The 27344-nt window shown below is 49.3% G+C and overlaps 1 protein-coding gene across 1 annotated transcript in view; it reads left to right on the top strand.

The window, feature by feature from the left end:
- Positions 1-26427, top strand: part of DPH6 (diphthamine biosynthesis 6) — a 121522-nt gene extending 95095 nt beyond the window's left edge. Inside the window, exons 13-15 of the mRNA XM_073577869.1 lie at positions 7470-7706; positions 8507-8879; positions 25430-26427. Coding sequence (XP_073433970.1) covers positions 7470-7706; positions 8507-8879; positions 25430-25548 — 729 coding nt within the window. The 3' untranslated portion in view covers positions 25549-26427. The remainder of the gene's footprint in view (positions 1-7469; positions 7707-8506; positions 8880-25429) is intronic.
- Positions 26428-27344: the final 917 nt, after the last annotated feature.

Below are 27344 nucleotides of genomic sequence, written 5' to 3'. Positions count from 1 at the left end.
GCTCCTGTGCCCATGACGGCGGCACTGTGTGCTTTGTCCCCTGTCATCACCATCAGATGACTGACGCCCTTCAGGAGAGCGGGCTCGGTGTCACTCAGTATGCACAGAGATGCCCACTCTCCCCTGCAGTAGATGAAGGGGACATGCCGGCCTCCATATTGAGTATTGGCTGCCCTGTGACCCTGGGATAAGAGCGAGCTCTGCAGGCGCGGCGCTGCATTTATCAGCTGGATTCCAGTTATTGGGTATTGATGTGGAGCAGCCTTAGTTACAGACAGCTCATCTATGTGGGGTCACACAGGAAGAAATTGGAGGATTTCTGTCCTAACAGGGCAGCCAGGTGGCATTTGCTATTGGTAATCCCTGCTGTGCGGGATTGACGTTCATTGCAGACGTATGCAAATAAAGGCCGCAGTTCATGGTTATGGATGCATTAATTAACATTTAGGATACTTTTTAACTCTTTTTCTATAGAGAGTTTTAAATGGGAATAAAGGATGAAATCTAGTGCTCGTGTAATGAAATCTTACCTCTGAAGCCAATGCCATGTATATTGTGTGTGATGTAACCTACACCCCGTCCCAATGGTGGTAATAATTACTAAGCCCAATAAATGTATTAGTGGCTGAGGATGAGCTTCCTCGTGGGGCGACTCTACATGTGTATGAGCTTTGTGCATCAGTCCCATTCATCCGCTATTGATGCAGGCGGTGAACACGACGTTAGCGATTTAGCGCTCAGTAGCTCTGCTGTTATGTATAATCTCATGGGTTACGTTTCTTCCGTAAATAGGTTTCCAATTATGAGGAAATCTCTGTCTCCCCAATTGCAGATTGTTCATAAAGCCTCCAAAAACTGTGCTTTATTCACCCTTCCAGGTCTAGCACACTTGCTCCTAGTCTGTTATTGGCTGAAGCCAATCAGTGAGCTTAGTAGCTCCGCCAAATTAGACAGCACAAGCCTCTCAGAACTGCTGAGCTCACAGATTGGCTGCAGTGCTGTTATCATGACGTCAGCGCTGCTGATAAGACACCAGGAGCAATGGTGGAGACTTATGGTTGGACCTGGGAAGGGTGAGTAAAGAACATTTTGTTTTTGTGTGTGTTTTTTTAAGATAAATGGCAGCCGGGGATAGGGGTTTTCCAAACTGGAAAACCTCTTTAATAACAGACCTTCCTCTGATTGCATCTCAGGGAAATTAAATGATGCCTCCAACATATCTGGCGGTGGTAAACATTCTGTGTGCACTGGCAGTCCAGGGTAAGCGATGCGCGCTGACTCTTTAATGATTCATCCAGTGCGGATGGGCTGGCATTGCTCTCGGCAGCACACATCTTTCTCCTTCGCCTCATTGGGGGACACAGAGACTGGGTGTATGCTTCTGCCGCTAGGAGGCTGACACTAAGTGAAAAAAAGAGGTTAGCTCCTCCTCCGCAGTATACACCCTCGCCCCTATTGCGGGCGGAAATCAGTTTTTTGCTTAGTGTCCATGGAGGCACACGTCTGGTTTTTCTCTCCAGACTTTTTTCATCTTTTTCCCATGAAGATATGACAGGTGCAACGGATCCTATTGAAAGGGTCCGATTTCCCCAAACTAACAACGGGCGAGCACGTGCGAGTGTCCCTCCACGTATCCTCTCCCGCGTTGTGTATTGAAACCATGGGCTGTACAGAGGCACAAGACTAGTCCGTGCGGCCCCCACTTCTCCACCAATGCTCAGACTGCAGTGCTGCAAGGTGGTGGACGGTCACTCTCCTCACCCCCTGAAGGGGTTAGATGGAGCTAGGGTCCCTGCACCGTCCTCATTTTTTATCAAAGACCCCCTCACATACCTGCGCTCAGGCTGAAGAGGATCATCGGTGAGGAGAGGGTCTGGGAGGGCTCCTGCGAATACTTCGGGCTGGAGCCCACAGCGCGACCACTAGCCATGCAAGAGAGGGCGCAATCCGTCAGGCAGCAGCCTGGGTCAGGAACGCCGCGCCGGTCAGTAGCGCATTTTTTTGTACCGCGCCTCCCCCCCCAGTCAGGTAGGGGAGAAATTGAGGCCCCGGCTTCGGAGCGTGGAAGTACCGCCCCTAGAGCGGTTTTTACAGGCTGGCGCGCGCCACAGATGTTGGCGCGCGATTTAAAGGATCCAGGTCGGGGGGGGGCGCAGGACTGGGGTAAGTGCTGCCCGAGAGGCCACACTACAGGGAAAAACGAGGTGCTACCTCCTCCCCATATCCCCAGCAGCGGACAGATACAGCATGTCCGAAAAGGCAAAGACGCACACGTTCTTTTACGCTGCATGCTTCTCTTGTCGGGCTGCATTTCCGCAGGCGCAGAGCAAGCGTTTATGCAAAGCCTGCGAATCCGAACGCACCCAGGAGCCCTTCCCTGCGACCGCGACCAATGTGTCAAATCCCCCGGAGTGGGCCCGATCACTGTCACAGTCCATGGCGTCGCTTATGAGAGCAATAGAGTCCCTTCAAGCCCCAGATAGGGGCAGGGACAGTGTCTCGCCGCCTTTAGAGGGAACCTCCACCTCACTAGAGCCTCCGGCCTGCAGGGGCCGCTCTCACTCCAGGCAGACCCGGAGGAAACGAATCCACACAGTGTCGCCCAGTCCATCCGGTGCCTTGGCATCCGTAAGCTCTGCTTCTCGCTCCCCGTCACCAGTGGTTGATAGCGAGCAGACCTCAGATTGCGACTCAGACGAGCCCCTTGACCTGGACACTCCAGGGTCACGTGAAACAGTGGACAGCCTCATAGAAGCCGTCAATCAGACCCTGGGGATCGAGGATGATCCCGCAGCGGCTACTGGGCATAAGGAGGCATTTAAACGAGTGAAGCGGCCGCACAGAATTTTTTTCTTCTCACCCTGAGTTTGAGGACATAGTGCCAGCAGCACAGAGAACGTCCAGACCGGCGTTTCTCGGGTCAAAAAGCACTCGAAACGAGGTATCCGTTTGCTCCGGACCTCCGTGAAAAATGGATGGAATCCCCGATAGTGGATCCTCCGGTTTTCACGCCTGACCACTAAGACCCTGTTATCTGTCCCTACTGTTTCCTCGATTAAGGATCCCACGGACCGCCTTATTGAGAGCCTAGCTCGTTCAGTATATGAGTTGTCAGGGTCTGCACTCGCTCTCTCGTTCGCAGCAACATGGGTAGCTAAGGCTATGATATCATGGTCAGAAACATTAAACAAGGTCACGCAGGAGCAGGATCTACCTGCAGAGATTTCGGAGGTCGCAGGTCAGATGGCGATGGCCGGAGACTATGTAATTAATGCATCTTTGGATGCGGCAAATTGTTCGGCACTTGCTGCCGCCAATGCAATTTCTATCAGAAGAGCCCTGTGGTTGAGGACATGGCGAGCCGATTCTACTTCCAAGAAGTCCTTGACTTCCCTGCCTTATCAGTACGGCTGCCTATTTGGGGAAAAGTTGGATCAACTTATCTCAGACTCCACAGGAGGAAAGAGCGGGTTTCTCCCTGAACAAAAGGTTAAACCGATTTTTCGTCACAAGGTTCAGGCACGTTTTCGGGCTTTTCGCAACCCCGGGTGGACTACGGGGCCAAATTCTGCCACCTCAGGCTGCCCCAACCAGGATAGGTTAGCGGCAGGTCTCATATAGAGCCAACCCATTTGGGAGAATGCGTGCTCCACAGGCCAGATCGAGGGGATCCAGATCCCAAAGATCATCGGCCAAATGACTCAAGGTCTTTACCAGACGACACCAGCAAGGTGGGCGGCCGCCTACTCTGTTTTCACCACGTCTGGGCCAACGTCGCTCACGACGCATGGGTAAAAGAATTGGTGTCCTCAGGTTACAAAATGGAATTTATCAGAGACCCCCCAAGACGATTTTATCTTTCCCGGCTTCCCAGGGTAGATGCCCAGGCCAGGGCTCTATTGGGAGCTATCAACTTGCTCCAGCACAGTCATTATTCCAGTACCGGAACGCGAAAGGGCGCTCAGGGTTTCTATTCCAGCCTTTTTGCGGTTCCCAAAAAGGACGGGTCTGTCAGGCCTGTGTTGGACCTGAAGCTTCTGAACAGATTCATCAGGATCAGACATTTCCGGATGGAGTCTCTCCATTCAGTCATATCGGCCATGGAGCAGGGAGAATACTTGGCCTCAATAGACATCCAAGATGCATATCTGCATTTTTCCTCCTCATCAGAGGTTCCTACGCTTCGCCATCAACGGTCGACATTTCCAGTTTGTAGCGCTACCGTTCGGGCTAGCCACGGCTCCCAGAGTTTTCACAAAGGTTATGGCAGTTGTCATGGCCATACTGCATTCTCGAGGCATAGTCGTCGTCCCTTATCTGGACAACCTCTTGGTCAAGGGCCCGCCAATACGGGCATGTGAGGAAAATGTCAGCATCACGCTGGATACTCTTACCCGCTTAGGGTGGTTGGTCAATGCGAAGAAGTCATCCCTTGTGCCAGTTCAGAAGATCTCCTTCTTAGGAATGATCTTCGACACTTGCCAAGGATTGGTGATTCTCCCTCAGGAAAAGGTACTAGCTCTCCGGCAGGGAGTCCGGACACTTCGCCAACCAGTCCCTCATACCATCCGATCTGGGATGAGGATTCTAGGGAAAATGGTGGCAGCAATGGAAGCAATACCTTTCGCCCAGTTCCATCTTCGCCCCCTGCAGCACGCCCTTTTGTCAGCCTGGGACAAGAACCCTTTCACGCTCGATCGGCGGTGTCGTCTGTCCTCTCAGGTCAGGCAGTCGCTCGGATGGTGGATAACCAGTTCCTCTCTGACCCAGGGGAAACCCTTTCCCCCAGACCATTGGCTGGTGGTGACAACTGACGCCAGTCTCCTCGGCTGGGGAGCGGTGTTTCACCACCACACAACCCAGGGACGGTGGTCGCCACAGGAGGCACGCCTCCCGATCAGTTTATTGGAGATACGAGCAATCCGGCTGGCACTGCAGAAGTTTCATCACTTTCTAGCAAGCCGCCCTGTCCGAATTCGACGGCGGTGGCTTACATAAATCACCAAGGGGGCACTCGCAGCAGAGCAACCATGCGCGAGGTGGGGCACGTTCTTCAGTGGGCCAAAGCAAACCACTCGGTGATTTCGGCAGTTCACATCCCTGGCGTGGAAAACTGGGCGGCAGACTTTCTCAGCCGGGAGGGTCTTGGGTCCGGAGAGTGGTCTCTACATCCCGAGGTCTTTCAGCAGATTTGTCAACGGTGGGGAACTCCGGATGTGGACTTGATGGCTTCCAGAGTGAACGCCAAGGTGCCCACATATGTCGCTCGGGCCAGGGACCCGAAGGCAATCGCTGTGGATGCGTTGGTTCTGCCATGGAACCATTTTCGCCTCCCATATCTATTGAACTAGTTTCGCCTCCCATATCTATTTCCCCCGCTACCACTACTTCCGAGAGTCATCAAGAAGATCAAGACGGAAGGGGTCCAGGCAATTCTGGCCCCAGATTGGCCCCGTCGAGCGTGGTTCGCAGATCTAATGCTGCTGCTCGCCGACGTCCCTTGGCACCTACCAGAGCGCCCGGATCTACTCTCTCAAGGGCCGATTTGCCACCCGAACTCAGGGGCCCTGTGTTTGACGGCATGGCCGTTGAATCTTGGATTCTAACCCAGGCAGGGTTCGGGAGCAAGGTGGTCGCTACAATGATTAGCGCCCGGAAGCCTGCTTCAGCACGAATTTACCACCACACCTGGAAGGTGTTCTTCGCTTGGTGTCGAGGCCGCAGTGTTTCTCCGCTGAGATTCTCGATCCCCAACATCTTGGCTTTCCTCCAGTCAGGGCTAGACTCGGGCTTGGCCCCAAGTTCCCTCAGGAGACAAATATTGGCCTTATCCGTCCTGTTCCAGCGCAGAATTGCTACCAATTTGCAGGTGAAGACTTTCATCCAGGGAGTCTCCCACTTTGTACCTCCCTATAAGGCGCCTATGGACGCCTGGGACCTTAACCTCGTCCTAAGTTTTCTGCAGGAAGCTCCTTTTGAACCGCTTCAGGATGTCTCTTTGAGGTACCTTTCCTGGAAAGTGGTGTTCCTAGTGGCCATCACTTCTATCAGGCGGGTTTTAGAGCTGGCGGCCCTATCCTGCCGAGCTCCGTTCATCACTTTCCATAAGGATAAGGTGGTGCTCAGACCAGCCCCTCCTTTTCTGCTAAAGGTCATGTCCTCTTTTCACATTAATGAAGATGTTGTCTTGCCTTCATTTTGTCCAGCACCGGTGCACCGTGTGGAAAAGGCTCTTCACACGTTAGACCTGGTAAGAGCCCTCCGGAGGTACGTGTCGAGACCGGCACCCTTTCGTCAGACGGACACGATGTTCGTGCTCCCCGAAGGGCGCAGGAAGGAACTCGCTGCCTCAAAATCGACCATAGCCAGATGGATTCGTTTGACTATTCAAGAGTCCTACCGCATTAGAGGCATGCCGATTCCAGCAGGAATCAGTGTGCACTCTACTCGGGCAGTGGGCGCTTCGGCATCAGGCTTCGACAGAACAGGTTTGCAAGACAGCAACCTGGTCCAGCCTGCACACATTTGCCAAACATTACAATATCCATACTCAGGCCTCAGCGGATGCGAGCCTGGGTAGAAGGATTCACCAAGCAGCGGTGGCGCACCTTTAAACAAGAGGTGCATGTAGCTTGGATCAGTGAGTTAACTCCCACCCAGGGACTGCTTTAGGACGTCCCACAGTCTCTGTGTCCCCCAATGAGGCGAAGGAGAAGCATGGATTTTTGTGATAACTCACCGTAAAATCCTTTTCTCCGAGACGCTCATTGGGGGACACAGCACCCACCCTGATAGCCAGTTGGCTCTTGTTTTGTTTAAATTAATATGTGTCTACTTATTTGATATAAGGGTGGTGTTTTCCTTTGGACATGTTGTACCTGTATTGAGGTTGATTTTGTTGTCCTCCTAATGCTTTGGTACCAAACTGATTTCCACCGGCAATAGGGGCGAGGGTCTATACTGCGGAGGAGCTAACCTCTTTTTTTCACTTAGAGTCAGCCTCCTAGCGGCAGAAGCATACACCCACAGTCTCTGTGTCCCCCAATGAGCGTCTCGGAGAAAAGGATTTTACGGTGAGTTATCACAAACATCTATGTTTCTTACACAGGATATTGTGCTGCCCTAGACGATGAACTTTTGTGCAAACCCAAAGATTTTTTCAGCGATTCAATGAGTGTTTTGCCCGTTCGTCAAGTGATCGGCAGCCTGCTTACACTACGAGATTATGGATAACCAGCCATCTTTTGAATGGAGTGTTATTCTTATTGCTATTGTTTGCCTGTCCCTGAAAAGGACGATCCCATGGATTAACAGGGGGACTGCCCATGTGCTTCTGATCCTACACTGAATAAGACTTTGCTTTCGAAAAATAATATTTGATTGCACTTTTGGATTTTGCTCATAATTAGCGATCAGTGAATCGGCATGTGGACGGCATTCTGAAAGCTGATGTTCTGCTTCCATTTAAGGTTGGTGGTGCGGTTTTCTGCGCAGGACAGATTGCGCTAATACCGTGCACCATGCAGCTTATTCCTGGAGGAATTGTGGCACAGAGCCGTCTCTCCCTGCACCATGTTGGCAAGGTCTTGGTTGCGATCAGTCCTGGCACTTCCATCGGTCATGTTCTGGTTGCCCATTGCTACGTGACTCAGATCTCCTACATACGCCGCGCCATGGAAGCATGGGAATCTGCTGCTGAAAATGAGGTATAGTCCTGAAATTTTCATTGATCAGCTTTTACATTGCGTTTTGCAAGGCCTGATTTTGGGAAAGATCCTGACACATACAACAAACATATCCCTAGTCCGCAGTTCTCCAAATGGAGGCCAAGAGAGCATCCTGTAGGCCATCATTGGGTTCATGTATTTTTTGGGCTATATGAAATAATGCAGTCCACTGCTCTTTTTAATATAGAGGCGTGGGAAATAATATATACTGAACAATATAAGGTTTTTTTTTATTAACATAAGGGACAAATGCCGCTATATTCCTATAGTGTCGTCTGTAGATTTGTTTTTCCTAGCAGTGTACAATAGCAATGGAAACAAAGAAAAGAAGCCAGCGCTGCTTAAGGTTAGAACGCATAACATGAAGTGCATATGCACATAATATCTAACTGTATTCAAAATGAGATATTTGGCAAAAAAATTGATCAATTCAATTGAGCCACCCCGCCGCGCCAAGGCAATCTCATGTGGAGGGTCCTACTCTACGGCCTCCTAGATACATTAAAAGCAAGACCACTTTAAGTGCAATCCGTACCTGAGCATTTCTGGATCGCTCCCATGAAACCAGAAAAAGCAAGTGCAGATGAAGGCCAACCAGGTCTGAATGCAGACATATCAGGTTTAGCCTCTTTGTTTACAATAGCAATGGGTCTGATGTGACTATGAGGAACAAGAACATAAATTGCATATAATGTCGTATTTATGTGGTTGTGCCTCTTTTATACTCTATAATTTTATTACTATGCACCACTGCTCTTACACCTGTATTTTCCCTCTAGGATGCCCAGGCAGCCCTTACGGTGGCTGTGGTGCCCAGGCTCCCACGTGGCGCTGTGGTGGAGTGGCATGTCATGGCTGCTGTCAGTGATCCCAACGGCAGAAGAAATATATCAGTGACTGAGAAAAGTCGCGGATTCCAGGTCACCCTCCATGGCTCTGTATCCAGCTGTGAGACGTGCGCCTCCCTTGTACTGTCCATTTCTGTTCACGCACCTCATCCTGATCCATTGGACTGGAGTAATGTTCGCCAAATGGTGAAGACTGTTCTTTATGAAGTCTCCAGTGAATTTCCCACAGATTCCTCTCTCGTTCCAATGTGCTGCCGAGTTTTCCACCGTAGCGACGCTGTACAATTACAGGGCTTAATAGCAGGTGAGTGAGTGCTCAGATATACTACATGCGACATTATGTAAAGTCCTGCTTATTTCCTATTTTTTCTATGTTCTGCGATGTATGTGTGACCAACACTCAACCTTTATGTGATGGAGCCGACTAATAGTATAGACCTCCATGCAGCCTTACAGAACAGAGCAGCTGTAATCTGGCGTCTGGTCTGTCTATAACTTCACTGAGTTTGCCAGTCGCATTATGGAGTCATGCCGTTCATGCTTATAGAGTGGCTTCCCAGCCCTAAAACAAGTAGTAAACCATGTCTATTTAAGATATAAACTAGAGCCAAATGGGTTAATCTGCACTGCTGTGAAGAAATAAAAGATACGGACTCCAAGTACTGGCGGTTTATCGGTCATCGTGTTTCGAAGTTTTCAACTTCTTTATAGGGACAAACCACCTGATGAAGAAGTTGAAAACTTCGAAACGCGTTAACGAAATAAACACCAGTACTTGGAGTCTGTATCTCTTATTTCTTCACGGCAGTGCAGATCAACCCATTTTTCTCCAGCGTATATCTCAACCTCCTTGAGGGTCTGTAGCAGCCTCAATCCCAGGTGAGCACCATTGTGCGTATTCGCTAACACTGTATACCCAGATAGCAAACTATCTGCTCTTTGTCTCCTCTCCAGTTCTTCTCCTCTCCAGTTCTTCTCCTCTCCAGTTCTTCTCTCCAGTTCTTCTCCTCTCCAGTTCTTCTCCTCTTCAGTTCTCCTTTCCAGTTCTTCTCCTCTCCGGTTCTTCTCTTCTCCAGTTCTTCTCTTCTCTAGTTCTTCTCTTCTCTAGTTCTTCTCTTCTCTAGTTCTTCTCTTCTCTAGTTCTTCTCCTCTCGAGTTCTTCTCCTCTCCAGTGCTTCTCCTCTCCAGTGCTTCTCCTCTCCAGTGCTTCTCCTCTCCAGTGCTTCTCCTCTCTAGTGCTTGTCCTCTCCAGTGCTTCTCCTCTCCAGTGCTTCTCTTCTCCAGTTCTTCTCCTCTCTAGTTCTTCTCCTCTCCAGTCCTTCTCCTCTCCAGTCCTTCTCCTCTCCAGTCCTTCTCCTCTCCAGTCCTTCTCCTCTCCAGTCCTTCTCCTCTCCAGTCCTTCTCCTCTCCAGTCCTTCTCCTCTCCAGTTCTCCTCTCCAGTTCTTCTCCTCTCCAGTGCTTCTCCTCATTGATGTCTAATTAAGAGCACTTGTAATATTCCTAAATACTTAAACCTACCTCTCCTTTCTCACCAAACCTTAGAAAAATATGTTGTTTCTGCCCTCTTTTCCCATATTCTCATACACAGTCCATATTCTCTTACACTTTTTCAATGGGTTATTCCTCTTCATCAGAATACTGCCGGCACTATTGGTGCTGGAGCTTTATTGCCCTCACTTCCCAGCATGCATTGCTATGCCATTGTACAATAACATGCCTGACCTGGACTGAAAGCTCACATCTGTGTGCTGTATAACAGACAGGAGAGCAGGAGCAGAGACACACGCTTCCTCTTATCTGTTTCACCATCTGCTGCTAGGGACAGATGACACTTGACAACAGGCACTGGACAGCAGATTAGATGTAAGGGAGACACGTAGTGGACAGCCCTTTGCAGTGATTTTTCTGGCTGAAACGCCATTTTGGATAAATTAAGTATTTTGCAATTTTGTTAGTATTGCAAAAAGGGGAAAATGAGATAGTTTGAATCTTGTTGATCCCAACATTTCTAGATTTTATTTTCTTAGTATTTACTATGGCAGCTGCCACATTCTGATGGCAGATTAGCTTTTAAGAAATTAAATTTCCATGACAGGTCTCCTGGGCTTTTGTATCAGACGACACAACAGATGTACTACTGACTTCGAGCCCAGTATATTCTTGAGCTTGGCCTCTCTCTGTTCCTCACTAGTGCTTTACAGCCACCTAGCGGCCATCAATCACTGATGGAGGCAGCGGTCAGTTTTGAATCGGTAGCATATTGTGCTATCGGTGACGAAACAGGACCTGTTTGCACAAGAGAAGGGATCGTTTTGCTCCCTGGTTGGTGTATGGATGTGTGTAAGCTGTGTAGCGGAGGAGCAGTGTTAGTAGTATCTGGAGGGTGCTGACTCTCCCGCATGACGTAGTATTGCAGTGTGTCGCTCTCCCGGTGCCTGTGTGAGGGAGGAGAGATCATTATCTCATATCTTTTTGGTAAAGGTTATTAATAAGTTGATGTCAGCTACTGAGGTGCGTCCATTACCTATTTTGATGAGATTTAGATTTATTCCAAGTCTTCACATACTTATCCCTTTAGAAAAGAAACATAACGCTAAATATTAGCAATGTGGAAAAAACACCATTACCTATAAAATCCAGTTCTTTCATTTTTCTTTTTCTGATACAGTTTCTATAGGGTTAGTTCTAAGGTTTTACCTGTTAGATTATGTGTCCAGAGTCCTATGAGACAAACCAAAGAGCCATGTGTGAGATGGGGCATATGGCCGAATAACCAGGCAGATGATTGGATTATTCATTTGGAAACACCTGATGACAACTAGAGATGCTGATATCAATTTGCAGGACCTAGTCCATTGGCCATGTCAGAAATCTGTGGTCACTGGACCGAACACGCGAGAGCCGCCTTCTACTTGGTGGCATCCGCTGCTCTTCTTTTGATTATCCGGCCTGGCTTGACCTCATCCCAATGGTTTGTCGCATGTGATGTCATGCCAGGCCGGATAATCAAAAGAGCCACAGATATCGGTTTACAGGGCTTCCGTCCAGAAAAATTGGGATTACCTATGTGGCCGATAGACTGGGTTCTTCAAATTGCAACGCTAGAGACATGCAAAAAAAGGTGTTTCTTGGTTGCGTCAAGGGTGAGCACCGAACCACGGGTTAGTATGCTGCTACCTGAAGGCTGACACTAATAATACAACTTCACAAAAACGTTGGCTGCTCCCCAGCAGATGATACCTCGCCTGTTTCACCAGGCCTCTTCGGTGTCGGCTGAAGGCAGATAGGTGTCTGAGTGTCGGACCGGTCTTCTCTTTGGATGGTTAGGCACTGACCTAGATCTCAGAGCAGGCGAGGAGTTGGAGGCGATTGTTCTCCTGAGAGGTTCTCACACAATCTGACGAAGATAGCCTGGAGTCTAAATAGCGCAATAGGGTCTTATCTGATAAACATTCAGAATTAACAATAGCAGGTTATGCTGATCTATAGAATTGTGTTGCTCAGCTGCTGCGGATCCACGGGTCGTCAAACCACTTGCAGTGGAAAATAGTCTATGTGTTCCTGGATTGCTTTTTCCTGAGGAAGAGGTATATTATACTTCAAAACGCGTCGAATAAACCATATGTCTAATTAATTTTCTGAAATTGTCGTCTTCAATAATCAGCAGCGCGAACAATCTGACGTAGTCAGAGCGGTGCAGAGCTACCCGTCTTTCTGACAGCTCTATTTGGACATTCGATTGCCTCGTGGGTCATCCCAATATGCTCTGACAAAGGTCATTCTGCCTCTAGAGCTACCATTATGCTCTGGTTTGGATCAGCCGATGAGGAAGGTCGGTCTATGCTAGGATGGCTGGCTCCCCTTGCAGGGTTGAAGCCGCCCCTTGGGTCTTGCTCCTCTAGGCATCTTTTCATCTATTCCACCGGGCCGCTACTTAGTCTTCTGTCCACATCTTTGTGGCACCCTCACCTTTGTGTTCAGGGATGCTATTCTTCCGGTTGCAGGGTTGGCATTGGTTTTCACACCCCAGGGACAACTTTAGGACGTCTCCGTCTCCTGGTTCATGTGTCCCCAAATGGCGCGACTGAGAAATGCTGATTTTTGGTGCTCGCCGTAAAATCTCTTTCTCGTAGTATTGTAAGGTAAAATGTTGAGCAGCTTTGCAACGGGATTGCTTTACTTGTATTGTGCTGAGTTTGCATTACATTTACAGAGAGCACTGCATTGTGGGTATTCAAATGACACTTAAAGGGCTATTCCCAAACGCATTGATGGCTTATTACTCATATACAATTCCTTTGATCTCAGGGGTCTCACTGCCATGACCTCCACCATCCCTGAAAATAAAAGGACTACAGCCTTCTTTAGCGCTTTATCACTTTCCTCCCTTTTTCCTACGGTGTTCCCCCATCTTTTTGGAAATTTGCATTCATGTAACTATGACCAACTTTCAATTCCAATGTTGGGTTTGGCCAAAATGTATTGAAAGTGTATTGCCCACTTTACTCTACAAAGGTTTTGGTTCCTGTAACTACCAGGTAGTATAACCCCGCCCCCTCCACGGACTAGCAGCTTTCTGCCTATGTACAGTGTACACAACAAAGCTGCGACTCATTGGTGTGGGCGGGGTTATACACTGCTCAGCATTTAGAGAACTGCTAGATCTGCAGCAGATAAAGCAGTGATTTTATCAAAACTGCAGCATGCAGCCCAGTAAATGACACATAACTGGAATCAGGGTCTCTGCCCCTATATCATGCTTCACTCAGATGCAGTAGCGAAAATTTGGTGACAGATTCCTTTTAAGCCATCAGAAGCCATCTTAACACTGTAAAATATTATATAATGAGAATGTATGTGTTAGTCCTGTGTGCCAGACTAGGCACTGGTATATTAGAGGTGAATGTGGCGTTAGTAGTGAGATGTCATAGCCCTTTTCATTACGTCCTGCCCAACATCCGCAGTATATGGTACATATGGCAAATGTCTGGTGCACGTGAATGGAGTGGGCTCGGGAGCTGATCCCACTCCTGAGATGTCCAGGGGCCCCTTTATCATCCCATCAAATCTCTCTAACCTGCAAAATGATTTCAGGGTGCCTATGGCCGCCAGTGCACTATATAAGTGATTGTCATTATTTATTCCAGTCCCCAAGGGGGACTAAAAAAAAAAAATTCTAAATATAAAAATTAAATACATTTAAGTGACCACTGTATATACATTTAGAAAAAAAAAATCTAAACAACGATCATTTATTATGGCCGTGTCCACAAAAGTCTGAAATGTTGAAATCTCACATTATTTTTCCCATCATAAAAAAATGGCAAGGAATGCGGAGACTAGGAAAAGGCAAATGAAATGCCAGAAAAAAAAAGCTATTAGGCGTCACCGTTTATGACGGCACAAACCAAATATTACTTTTTTATAAGGTTTATTTTTTTAATTTTGAAAGCTGAAAAAAAAAATAATCTGGTAAATTAGTGTCTCACTACATCTCGACTCCCAATAAAAACAAGCATTCAACGCAACAAAAGAGTAAGGAAAAGCTCAATTTTGGCTTTCACAAGAAAAATGATAAGTGCAAATCGTGCTTTCTTTGTGGATGTCTTGTAGGTATTTAGTGCGAGTATTAGATAAGGAATGTGCCGGCACAACCTGCCGTCTATGGAGAAGATGAGTAGTTACCTGCGCACCCCCCTCCCAGGGAGCTGTGAACAGTGGCGGCCCGCATTGATTATTTGGGGGCCCCCCACATTTCCATTACAGGACGGTACGTTTAGCCCTGCGCTCCCTCCTCGCCCTCCTCGCCCCCCTCGCTGGTACAGCTGGGAAACTTGTAATGAACGACTCCGTGATTTAATAAAGCCCAATTATTGCTGCTGTTTATCTGCTCATTTGGAACATTTTGGGATTCAGCAAATTGCAGTGCTCCCGGCCTTTCCAATTTCAAGAGCCGCTAATATCCCCATCAGGCCTTGAATTAATAAAGCACAACACAAAAATCCTCTTTCTAAGGAGATTATCATTACACCGCGATCCTCCGCTCGCTGGAACTGGTGTGCTCAGTGCGGCTGCCGAGCACCGTGTCTCTTCCCACTGTGCGGCCTCTCTTGGGCCAGATTTCTATTTTTTTTAATTATTATTATTTTTTTAGACTTTTCCTGCTGCTCAGAAATAAATAGTCCCATGCACAAGGAAAAGCCATATGCAATGCTGAGCGTACGCGGGATGCTCGGGGAATGGCCACCAAGTGCCGACATCTCTTTCCAGCAATGTCCGTGGCTCAATATGTGCCCATCGGCATGGCGTACGTTCCCATGCACGGGCTGGAGTATACGCCAGATTGGACCACCGCAAGGTGCGATAACAATCAGCTATTAGTAAGTCTACAAGCTCGTTCAGACAGGAACATTTTTGGTCTGTTTTGCTGTCCTTCTACCAAACAGTCCACACATACATATCACACAGAGTGGATGGACGCAAGTAGTAAAACATCGCAGCATGCACTACTCTAATGCTAACTCTCCTATTAACCCTTTACTACCAATATATGTACCTAGGATTAATGGGACGGGGTCCGTGTGCTTGGAGGGGGCACAGGATGCTGGTGATGGGCTGGGGTTCATATGCATGGAGGGGGCACAGGATGCTAATGCTGGTGATGAGCTGGGGTCTGTGTGCATGGAGGAGACATGGGATGCTAATGCCGTTGATGGGCTAGGGTCCGTGTGCATGGAGGGGGCACAGGATGCTGATGCTGGTGATGGGCTTTGTCCATATGCATGGAGGAAGCACAGGATACTGATGCCGTTGATGGGCTAGGGTCCGTGTGCATGGAGGGGGCACAGGATGCTGATGCTGGTGATGGGCTTTGTCCATATGCATGGAGGAGGCACAGGATACTGATGCTGGTGATGGGCTTTGTCCATATGCATGGAGGAGGCACAGGATACTGATGCTGGTGATGGGCTTTGTCCATATGCATGGAGGAGACACAGGATACTGATGCCGTTGATGGGCTAGGGTCCATATGCATGGAGGGGGCACAGGATGCTAATGCTGGTGATGAGCTGGGGTCTGTGTGCATGGAGGAGACATAGGATGCTAATGCCGTTGATGGGCTAGGGTCCGTGTGCATGGAGGGGGCACAGGATGCTGATGCTGGTGATAGGCTTTGTCCATATGCATGGAGGAGGCACAGGATACTGATGCTGGTGATGGGCTTTGTCCATATGCATGGAGGAGACACAGGATACTGATGCCGTTGATGGGCTAGGGTCCATATGCATGGAGGGGGCACAGGATGCTAATGCTGGTGATGAGCTGGGGTCTGTGTGCATGGAGGAGACACAGGATGCTAATGCCGTTGATGGGCTAGGGTCCGTGTGCATGGAGGGGGCACAGGATGCTGATGCTGGTGATAGGCTTTGTCCATATGCATGGAGGAGGCACAGGATACTGATGCTGGTGATGGGCTTTGTCCATATGCATGGAGGAGGCACAGGATACTGATGCTGGTGATGGGCTTTGTCCATATGCATGGAGGAGACACAGGATACTGATGCCGTTGATGGGCTAGGGTCCATATGCATGGAGGGGGCACAGGATGCTAATGCTGGTGATGAGCTGGGGTCTGTGTGCATGGAGGAGACATAGGATGCTAATGCCGTTGATGGGCTAGGGTCCGTGTGCATGGAGGGGGCACAGGATGCTGATGCTGGTGATGGGCTTTGTCCATATGCATGGAGGAGGCACAGGATACTTATGCTGGTGATGGGCTTTGTCCATATGCATGGAGGAGGCACAGGATACTGATGCTGGTGATGGGCTTTGTCCATATGCATGGAGGAGACACAGGATACTGATGCCGTTGATGGGCTAGGGTCCATATGCATGGAGGGGGCACAGGATGCTAATGCTGGTGATGAGCTGGGGTCTGTGTGCATGGAGGAGACATAGGATGCTAATGCCGTTGATGGGCTAGGGTCCGTGTGCATGGAGGGGGCACAGGATGCTGATGCTGGTGATAGGCTTTGTCCATATGCATGGAGGAGGCACAGGATACTGATGCTGGTGATGGGCTTTGTCCATATGCATGGAGGAGGCACAGGATACTGATGCTGGTGATGGGCTTTGTCCATATGCATGGAGGAGGCACAGGATACTGATGCTGGTGATGGGCTTTGTCCATATGCATGGAGGAGACACAGGATACTGATGCCGTTGATGGGCTAGGGTCCATATGCATGGAGGGGGCACAGGATGCTAATGCTGGTGATGAGCTGGGGTCTGTGTGCATGGAGGAGACATAGGATGCTAATGCCGTTGATGGGCTAGGGTCCGTGTGCATGGAGGGGGCACAGGATGCTGATGCTGGTGATAGGCTTTGTCCATATGCATGGAGGAGGCACAGGATACTGATGCTGGTGATGGGCTTTGTCCATATGCATGGAGGAGGCACAGGATACTGATGCTGGTGATGGGCTTTGTCCATATGCATGGAGGAGACACAGGATACTGATGCCGTTGATGGGCTAGGGTCCATATGCATGGAGGGGGCACAGGATGCTAATGCTGGTGATGAGCTGGGGTCTGTGTGCATGGAGGAGACATAGGATGCTAATGCCGTTGATGGGCTAGGGTCCGTGTGCATGGAGGGGGCACAGGATGCTGATGCTGGTGATGGGCTTTGTCCATATGCATGGAGGAGGCACAGGATACTGATGCTGGTGATGGGCTTTGTCCATATGCATGGAGGAGGCACAGGATACTGATGCTGGTGATGGGCTTTGTCCATATGCATGGAGGAGACACAGGATACTGATGCCGTTGATGGGCTAGGGTCCATATGCATGGAGGGGGCACAGGATGCTAATGCTGGTGATGAGCTGGGGTCTGTGTGCATGGAGGAGACATAGGATGCTAATGCCGTTGATGGGCTAGGGTCCGTGTGCATGGAGGGGGCACAGGATGCTGATGCTGGTGATAGGCTTTGTCCATATGCATGGAGGAGGCACAGGATACTGATGCTGGTGATGGGCTTTGTCCATATGCATGGAGGAGACACAGGATACTGATGCCGTTGATGGGCTAGGGTCCATATGCATGGAGGGGGCACAGGATGCTAATGCTGGTGATGAGCTGGGGTCTGTGTGCATGGAGGAGACATAGGATGCTAATGCCGTTGATGGGCTAGGGTCCGTGTGCATGGAGGGGGCACAGGATGCTGATGCTGGTGATGGGCTTTGTCCATATGCATGGAGGAGGCACAGGATACTGATGCTGGTGATGGGCTTTGTCCATATGCATGGAGGAGACACAGGATACTGATGCCGTTGATGGGCTAGGTTCCATATGCATGGAGGGGGCACAGGATGCTAATGCTGGTGATGAGCTGGGGTCTGTGTGCATGGAGGAGACATAGGATGCTAGTGCCGTTGATGGGCTAGGGTCCGTGTGCATGGAGGGGAACAGGATGCTGGTGATGGGCTTGGTCCATATGTATGGAGGAGGCACAGGATACTGATGCCGTTGATGGGCTAGGGTCCATATGCATGGAGGAGGCACAGGATGCTGGTGATGGGCTGGGGTCTGTGTGCATGGAGGAGACATAGGATGCTAATGCCGTTGATGGGCTAGGGTCCATGTGCATGGGGGGGGCCCAGGATGCTGATGCTAGTGATGGGCTGGGGTCCATATGCATGGAGGAGGCACAGGATGCTAATGCTGGTGATGAGCTGGGGTCTGTGTGCATGGAGGAGACATAGGATGCTAATGCCGTTGATGGGCTAGGGTCCGTGTGCATGGAGGGGGCACAGGATGCTGATGCTGGTGATAGGCTTTGTCCATATGCATGGAGGAGGCACAGGATACTGATGCTGGTGATGGGCTTTGTCCATATGCATGGAGGAGGCACAGGATACTGATGCTGGTGATGGGCTTTGTCCATATGCATGGAGGAGACACAGGATACTGATGCCGTTGATGGGCTAGGGTCCATATGCATGGAGGGGGCACAGGATGCTAATGCTGGTGATGAGCTGGGGTCTGTGTGCATGGAGGAGACATAGGATGCTAATGCCGTTGATGGGCTAGGGTCCGTGTGCATGGAGGGGGCACAGGATGCTGATGCTGGTGATGGGCTTTGTCCATATGCATGGAGGAGGCACAGGATACTTATGCTGGTGATGGGCTTTGTCCATATGCATGGAGGAGGCACAGGATACTGATGCTGGTGATGGGCTTTGTCCATATGCATGGAGGAGACACAGGATACTGATGCCGTTGATGGGCTAGGGTCCATATGCATGGAGGGGGCACAGGATGCTAATGCTGGTGATGAGCTGGGGTCTGTGTGCATGGAGGAGACATAGGATGCTAATGCCGTTGATGGGCTAGGGTCCGTGTGCATGGAGGGGGCACAGGATGCTGATGCTGGTGATAGGCTTTGTCCATATGCATGGAGGAGGCACAGGATACTGATGCTGGTGATGGGCTTTGTCCATATGCATGGAGGAGGCACAGGATACTGATGCTGGTGATGGGCTTTGTCCATATGCATGGAGGAGGCACAGGATACTGATGCTGGTGATGGGCTTTGTCCATATGCATGGAGGAGACACAGGATACTGATGCCGTTGATGGGCTAGGGTCCATATGCATGGAGGGGGCACAGGATGCTAATGCTGGTGATGAGCTGGGGTCTGTGTGCATGGAGGAGACATAGGATGCTAATGCCGTTGATGGGCTAGGGTCCGTGTGCATGGAGGGGGCACAGGATGCTGATGCTGGTGATAGGCTTTGTCCATATGCATGGAGGAGGCACAGGATACTGATGCTGGTGATGGGCTTTGTCCATATGCATGGAGGAGGCACAGGATACTGATGCTGGTGATGGGCTTTGTCCATATGCATGGAGGAGACACAGGATACTGATGCCGTTGATGGGCTAGGGTCCATATGCATGGAGGGGGCACAGGATGCTAATGCTGGTGATGAGCTGGGGTCTGTGTGCATGGAGGAGACATAGGATGCTAATGCCGTTGATGGGCTAGGGTCCGTGTGCATGGAGGGGGCACAGGATGCTGATGCTGGTGATGGGCTTTGTCCATATGCATGGAGGAGGCACAGGATACTGATGCTGGTGATGGGCTTTGTCCATATGCATGGAGGAGGCACAGGATACTGATGCTGGTGATGGGCTTTGTCCATATGCATGGAGGAGACACAGGATACTGATGCCGTTGATGGGCTAGGGTCCATATGCATGGAGGGGGCACAGGATGCTAATGCTGGTGATGAGCTGGGGTCTGTGTGCATGGAGGAGACATAGGATGCTAATGCCGTTGATGGGCTAGGGTCCGTGTGCATGGAGGGGGCACAGGATGCTGATGCTGGTGATAGGCTTTGTCCATATGCATGGAGGAGGCACAGGATACTGATGCTGGTGATGGGCTTTGTCCATATGCATGGAGGAGACACAGGATACTGATGCCGTTGATGGGCTAGGGTCCATATGCATGGAGGGGGCACAGGATGCTAATGCTGGTGATGAGCTGGGGTCTGTGTGCATGGAGGAGACATAGGATGCTAATGCCGTTGATGGGCTAGGGTCCGTGTGCATGGAGGGGGCACAGGATGCTGATGCTGGTGATGGGCTTTGTCCATATGCATGGAGGAGGCACAGGATACTGATGCTGGTGATGGGCTTTGTCCATATGCATGGAGGAGACACAGGATACTGATGCCGTTGATGGGCTAGGTTCCATATGCATGGAGGGGGCACAGGATGCTAATGCTGGTGATGAGCTGGGGTCTGTGTGCATGGAGGAGACATAGGATGCTAGTGCCGTTGATGGGCTAGGGTCCGTGTGCATGGAGGGGAACAGGATGCTGGTGATGGGCTTGGTCCATATGTATGGAGGAGGCACAGGATACTGATGCCGTTGATGGGCTAGGGTCCATATGCATGGAGGAGGCACAGGATGCTGGTGATGGGCTGGGGTCTGTGTGCATGGAGGAGACATAGGATGCTAATGCCGTTGATGGGCTAGGGTCCATGTGCATGGGGGGGGCCCAGGATGCTGATGCTAGTGATGGGCTGGGGTCCATATGCATGGAGGAGGCACAGGATGCTAATGCTGGTGATGAGCAAGGGTCCGTGTACATGGAGGAGACATAGGTTGCTAATGCCGTTGATGGCCTAGGGTCCGTGTGCATGGAGGAGGCACAGGATGTTGGTGATGGGCTGGGGTCTGTGTGCATGGAGGAGACATAGGATGCTAATGCCGTTGATGGGCTAGGGTCCGTGTGCATGGAGGGGGCCCAGGATGCTGGTGATGGGCTGGGGTCCATATGCATGGAGGAGGCACAGGATGCTAATGCTGGTGATGAGCAAGGGTCCATGTACATGGTGGAGGAGACATAGGTTGCTAATGCCGTTGATGGGCTAGGGTCCATGTGCATGGAGGGGACACAGGATGCGGATGCCGGTGATGAGCTGGGGTCTGTGTGCATGGAGGGGGCACAGGATACAGATGCCGGTGATGAACTGGGGTCTGTGTGCATGGAGGGGGCACAGGATGCAGATGCCGGTGATGAACTGGGGCCTGTGTGCATGGAGGGGGCACAGGATGCTGGTGATGGGCTGGGGTCCATATGCATGGAGGAGGCACAGGATGCTAATGCTGGTGATGAGCAAGGGTCCATGTACATGGTGGAGGAGACATAGGTTGCTAATGCCGTTGATGGGCTAGGGTCCATGTGCATGGAGGGGGCACAGGATGCGGATGCCGGTGATGAGCTGGGGTCTGTGTGCATGGAGGGGGCACAGGATACAGATGCCGGTGATGAACTGGGGTCTGTGTGCATGGAGGGGGCACAGGATGCAGATGCCGGTGATGAACTGGGGTCTGTGTGCATGGAGGGGGCACAGGATGCGGATGCCGGTGATGAGCTGGGGTCTCTGTGCATGGAGGGGGCACAGGATGCAGATGCCGGTGATGAACTGGGGTCTGTGTGCATGGAGGGGGCACAGGATGCAGATGCCGGTGATGAACTGGGGTCTGTGTGCATGGAGGAGGGCACAGGACACTGATGCTGGCGATGTAACACAGTGGGTATCTGAGCGCCGACCCACACTGTAACATTTCAATACAGCTGTCGATCTGTGACAGCAGCAGTTAAATGAAGCGTTTGGCTGTGCAGTGTGCACTCTTGCCGTAGCTCCTATGAGCCCCCCACTACGTGATCACAAGACACCCAAGACTTACTATGGCAGATGGACGCCCCCATCGTTGCCATCTTGGTCCTCCTGTGAAGCTCAGCCAGAGGAGAAGGGAGATTTTACTACCGTGTTTCCCCGAAAGTAAGACCCTGTCTTACATTAATTTTACCCCAAAAAGTCCCACCCTGTCTTACTTTCGGGGGAGGTCTTACATTAGCCGAAAAAAAATGACAATTTCTTTTTAACCAATAAATTAACATTTATTAACATGCTGTTATACCCCATAACAGTGCCGTATCCCACTGCACACAGCCCCACACCCCATAACAGTGCCGTATCCCACTGCACACAGCCCCACACCCCATAACAGTGCCGTATCCCACTGAACACAGCCCCACACCCCATAACAGTGCCGTATCCCACTGCACACAGCCCCACACCCCATAACAGTGCCGTATCCCACTGCACACAGCCCCACACCCCATAACAGTGCCGTATCCCACTGCACACAGCCCCACACCCCATAACAGTGCCGTATCCCACTGCACACAGCCCCACACCCCATAACAGTGCCGTATCCCACTGCACACAGCCCCATACCCTATACAGTACATGTTTCCCTACTTGGTTTTTAAATGCTGGACGTTTTCCTCTGCGGTGCGGCTGTGGGTGCGGAAGGCCTGTGCTGCAGGGAACGCTGTGCCAATCAGCAGGGAAACAGTGGTGACGTGGGGCTGGGGCGGCCAATTACAGCCCAAGCTGCTGGACCAATCAGTGCTCGAGCCGGGGGCCGGCGGTGACGTGGGGAACAGGGGCGGCCAATGAGCTGTTGAGCTGGGCGGATTGCGGGGTTAACACGGCGAGTTAACCCCATGAGCGCTGGACCCGCCCAGCTGCACCTTAGGACACCTCTGGAGCCTGGGGACCCAATGGGGGACAGCGGCGGCCCAAAGGTAAGGGCCTTACATTTCACAGCGGCCCCCAACCCTGCCTTACATTCGGGGGAGGCCTTACATTGAAGGACCCCCCCGTAACCCCCACCCTGTCTTACTTTCGGGGGGGTCCTACTTTCGGGGAAACAGGGTATATACTGTGAGACTGTGGTATAGCAGAATATAGTATAAGCAGTCGAAACATCGCAAGTTAAAAAAAAAAGTCAAAAGATTTAAAAAATATAAAAACAGAAAATAAACATTTTCATTGCCCTTTTTCCCCTCATTAAAAATGAAGAAGTTAAAATAAATATTAAAATATCTAAACATATGTAGTGTTGCCAATTCCACACTGTCTGATATATATCAAAATATAAACTTATTTAACCCATAAGGTAAATAACCGTAAGCAAAAAAAATCTGTCACCACCCCTCCATAAAGAAATGCAATAAAAAGCATTGAAAACACCGTATATACCCCAAATTGGCACCAATAACTGCTTGTTACACATAGAAACGAGCCCTAACTGAAAAATAAAAACTTTAGGGGTCTCAAAAATTGGCAACAGTGTTTTTTTTTGTTTTTTTTTTTAAATACAAACTTCTACATTTTTTTTCCATCATGTAAATGAAATAAAAAATAAATGTGTACAAGTTTGTAACCTGCATAATCTGTGGACCAGAAGAATCCCGTTTCCAGGTCATTTTAACAAGAAATGAAGACTGTAAAAACAAACCCTCAAGAAAACAATGGTGGAATTGCTTTTTTTTTTTCACCCTTTCATCCCATTTGAATTATTTCCCCTCTTTTCAGTATATTATATGGGAAAATGGATGGTGGCATTCAAACTTCATCTCGTCCCACAAAAAACACGCCCTTGTATGGCTGTCGGCGAAAAAATAAAAATTTGGCTCGAGGAAGAAAGGCAAATGTAAGAATGAAAATTGGCTGCTGAGGCATCGGCGGAAACTCTGTGAGCGATTAAAAAAAAGATGTCCTGTGGACACCGTCAGACTGTACGGCGCATCATGGTGGCTCAGTGGTTAGCACTGTACTATATATAGGACAGCACAGTGGCTCAGTGGTTAGCACTGTACTATTTATAGGGCAGCACTGTGGCTCAGTGGTTAGCACTGTACTATATATAGGACAGCACAGTGGCTCACTGGTTAGCACTGTACTATTTATAGAGCAGCACAGTGGCTCAGTGGTTAGCACTGTACTATTTATAGGGCAGCACTGTGGCTCAGTGGTTAGCACTGTACTATATATAGGACAGCACAGTGGCTCAGTGGTTAGCACTGTACTATTTATAGGGCAGCACAGTGGCTCAGTGGTTAGCACTGTACTATTTATAGGGCAGCACTGTGGCTCAGTGGTTAGCACTGTACTATATATAGGACAGCACGGTGGCTCAGTGGTTAGCACTGTACTATTTATAGGGCAGCACAGTGGCTCAGTGGTTAGCACTGCACTATATATAGGACATCACGGTGGCTCAGTGGTTAGCACTGTACTATATATAGGGCAGCACTGTGGCTCAGTGGTTAGCACTGTACTATTTATAGGGCAGCACAGTGGCTCAGTGGTTAGCACTGCACTAGCACTGTACTATATATAGGGCAGAACGGTGGCTCAGTGGTTAGCACTGCACTAGCACTACTATATATAGGGCAGCACGGTGGCTCAGTGGTTAGCACTGTACTGTATATAGGGCAGCACGGCGACTCAGTGGTTAGCACTGTACTGTATATAGGGCATCAAGGCGGCTCAGTGGATAGCACTGTACTGTATATAGGGCAGCATGGCGGCTCAGTGGATAGCACTGTACTGTATATAGGGCAGCAAGGCGGCTCAGTGGTTAGCACTGTACTGTATACAGGGCAGCACGGCGACTCAGTGGTTAGCACTGTACTGTATATAGGGCAGCACGGCGACTCAGTGGTTAGCACTGTACTGTATATAGGGCAGCACGGCGACTCAGTGGTTAGCACTGTACTGTATATAGGGCAGCACGGCGGCTCAGTGGTTAGCACTGTACTGTATATAGGGCAGCACGGCGACTCAGTGGTTAGCACTGTACTGTATATAGGGCAGCACGGCGGCTCAGTGGTTAGCACTGCAGCCTTGCAGCGCTGGAGTCCTGGGCTCAAATCCCATCATGGAAAGGAGTTTGTATGTTCTCCTCATGTTTGCGTGGGTTTCCTCCGGGTTCTCCGGTTTCCTCCCACACTCCAAAGACATACTGATAGGGAATTGTGAGCCCCAATGGGGACAGAGATGACGAATGACACAGATTCACACTTCCGAGTCTCATGGTCCTTGTATGAACATCTATTTTCAGACTGGCCATAGTTCTTCTGACCCAAAATGAACGGCCTCATATTTGCATGTTGAGATTTAACATGCCTGATCTTTCTTTTTCCCACCATCTGCTGTTTGGAGACCCGATAAGCTGATAGCACACATCACTGGCATCAGTACGGTTGGGGGTCTTTCATCTAACACGTGCTCGACTGTATACAGGCGAATAAATAGAAGAAGGGAACCTTAGATTTACAGTCATTTTGGATTTTATGGTTTGAAAATTCTCTTTTCATTGAAAAATTCAAAAAGTATATAAAAAAAAAAATTGATGCCGGTTGTAAAGAATACATGGAACTGTTTGTATTTAATCACGTTTCTTTTTTTTCAGAGCTGCCAGAGATCCTAAGAGAAGTTTGGGGGGAGAATTCCCCCTGCCTGGCCTTGGTGCCTGTGGTAGAACTGACCAAGTCGGAACATTTGCACCTGTCTATGTGGTTTAGCTCCTGATCCTATGGAAAAGGACATGGAAGTGTCCGCAGTAACGGACCCCTCTACGTGCCCGGGGCGGGTGGAAAGCACTGAGAAGAGATCTGTATCATTGTATATTGATGGATAGTATATATATATTCTCCATGCCTCCATCTGTATCATGGTCTCATTGCTCTGTATAAGGCCACGGTCACACATTCAGGATTTGTAAGGCAAAACCAGGAGCGGGTGATAAATCCAGATCCGTTGACTTTTTGGGACTTCTGTCCCAGACTTAAAGTTTGATGTTGTCAGCGTAGCCTTTCTTGTCTTCAGCAGTCTCTTCCATGTAAGTAGTCCGGAGAGGACGCGCACAATTAAAGGGGTCAGGTGTAAGAATAAAGGGGCTCTCCCAACTTAATCGATCGGCACACGCTCTTATTGTAAAGAAGTCGCGTCATTTCACAATGGGCGAGTCCAAAGAAAATCAACCCGTAAGTGATGTTAAAAAAAAAAATTTGCTGGATTACGATTTTCATCGCATCAATAGGCAAAATGCATAGGGATTTTGTTTCAGAAATGTAGTCCGTGTGAACATGCCCTTAGAATTGGGCAGTACATAATAAAGAACTGGGGAGGGAGCAGTGGTCCAAATATATATGCCCGACTTAATTCTTACTGCGGCACTACCCAGAGGTGTTGTGTGGTACATCTCTAGGAAGAAGTTTCCTTTTATTTGCAAAAATCCAGATTTATCTGTGCATCAAATAAAATGAATTCCGGCTTTGTCGTCTCTGCTCCCACTTTATTTCTCAGAATATGCAGATACGTAATTAAGTACATACTGTAATGACATTTCTATTGGTTTGTGAATTTTTACATTTCAAATTAAACTCAATATTTGTGCCTGAAACCTCATTTTTTTACTCTATTTTAGTGTTTTTTCTCTACACAGTTTGTGTCTCCTGAGCAATCACTTTGTACGATAAATGAGTACTAGATAGAAACATGAGATTAAAGGTAGAACGCACGCTTGTATCGCATCGGTCACAGAGCGACAGCAGCAAGACAAATGCTGCTCAGTTTTCTTATAATATGTAATGACTGCATGTGGCCACATGAGGGCAGCAATGAGTAAAGATGTATATATAATGCAGCCGTGTGCTGGACATAGGCCTCAGATCATCTCCAGCGTTAATCACATTCCACTTGTGTTATAACTACGGCCCTAAAAGCTTTATATTGCAGTAGTCGAGCTTTATCAAAGCATTAAAAGGTATCCCACATATTACTGAGCTGTACTAATACTTTGGTGGGGGATCCAACCCCTGGGACACAGCACAAGTGCAGCGTTGCATGCTTTTATTGCACAGTCACCCCCCCCTCGGATACCCGCTGTGCAGCGAACTATAGCATGGCTCTAGTCAAGTAAATGGTGCTAGCTGCACTCTGCTTTGCAGGCAAACCTTACAGAGGATATAAAAAGTCTACACTCCCCTATTAAATTGCCAGATCTTTGTCATGTAAAAAAAAAAAATCATACAAAGAATAATTTCAGAACATTTTTCCACATTTAATGTTACACATAATCTGTACAAGTCTGAAGAAAAATAAACTAAAATCTTTTCGGGTGGAAAAAAAAGCTTAACCCCCAAGATTGGTTTGCACGTTCATGACCGGGCCAATTTTTACAATTCTGACCACTGTCCCTTTATGAGGTAATAACTCTGGAACGCTTCTATGGATCCTGGTGATTCTGACATTGTTTTCTCGTGACATATTGTACTTCATGTTAGTGGTAAAAATTTAATTCATATAACTTACGTTTATTTGTG

Source organism: Dendrobates tinctorius, unplaced genomic scaffold (genome assembly GCF_039654945.1).
Source record: "Dendrobates tinctorius isolate UK_male_01 unplaced genomic scaffold, ASM3965494v1 ptg000057l, whole genome shotgun sequence".
Taxonomy (NCBI): Eukaryota; Metazoa; Chordata; class Amphibia; order Anura; family Dendrobatidae; genus Dendrobates; species Dendrobates tinctorius.
Note: the sequence above shows the minus strand (reverse complement) of the source record. Positions and strands in the feature narration are given on the sequence as shown.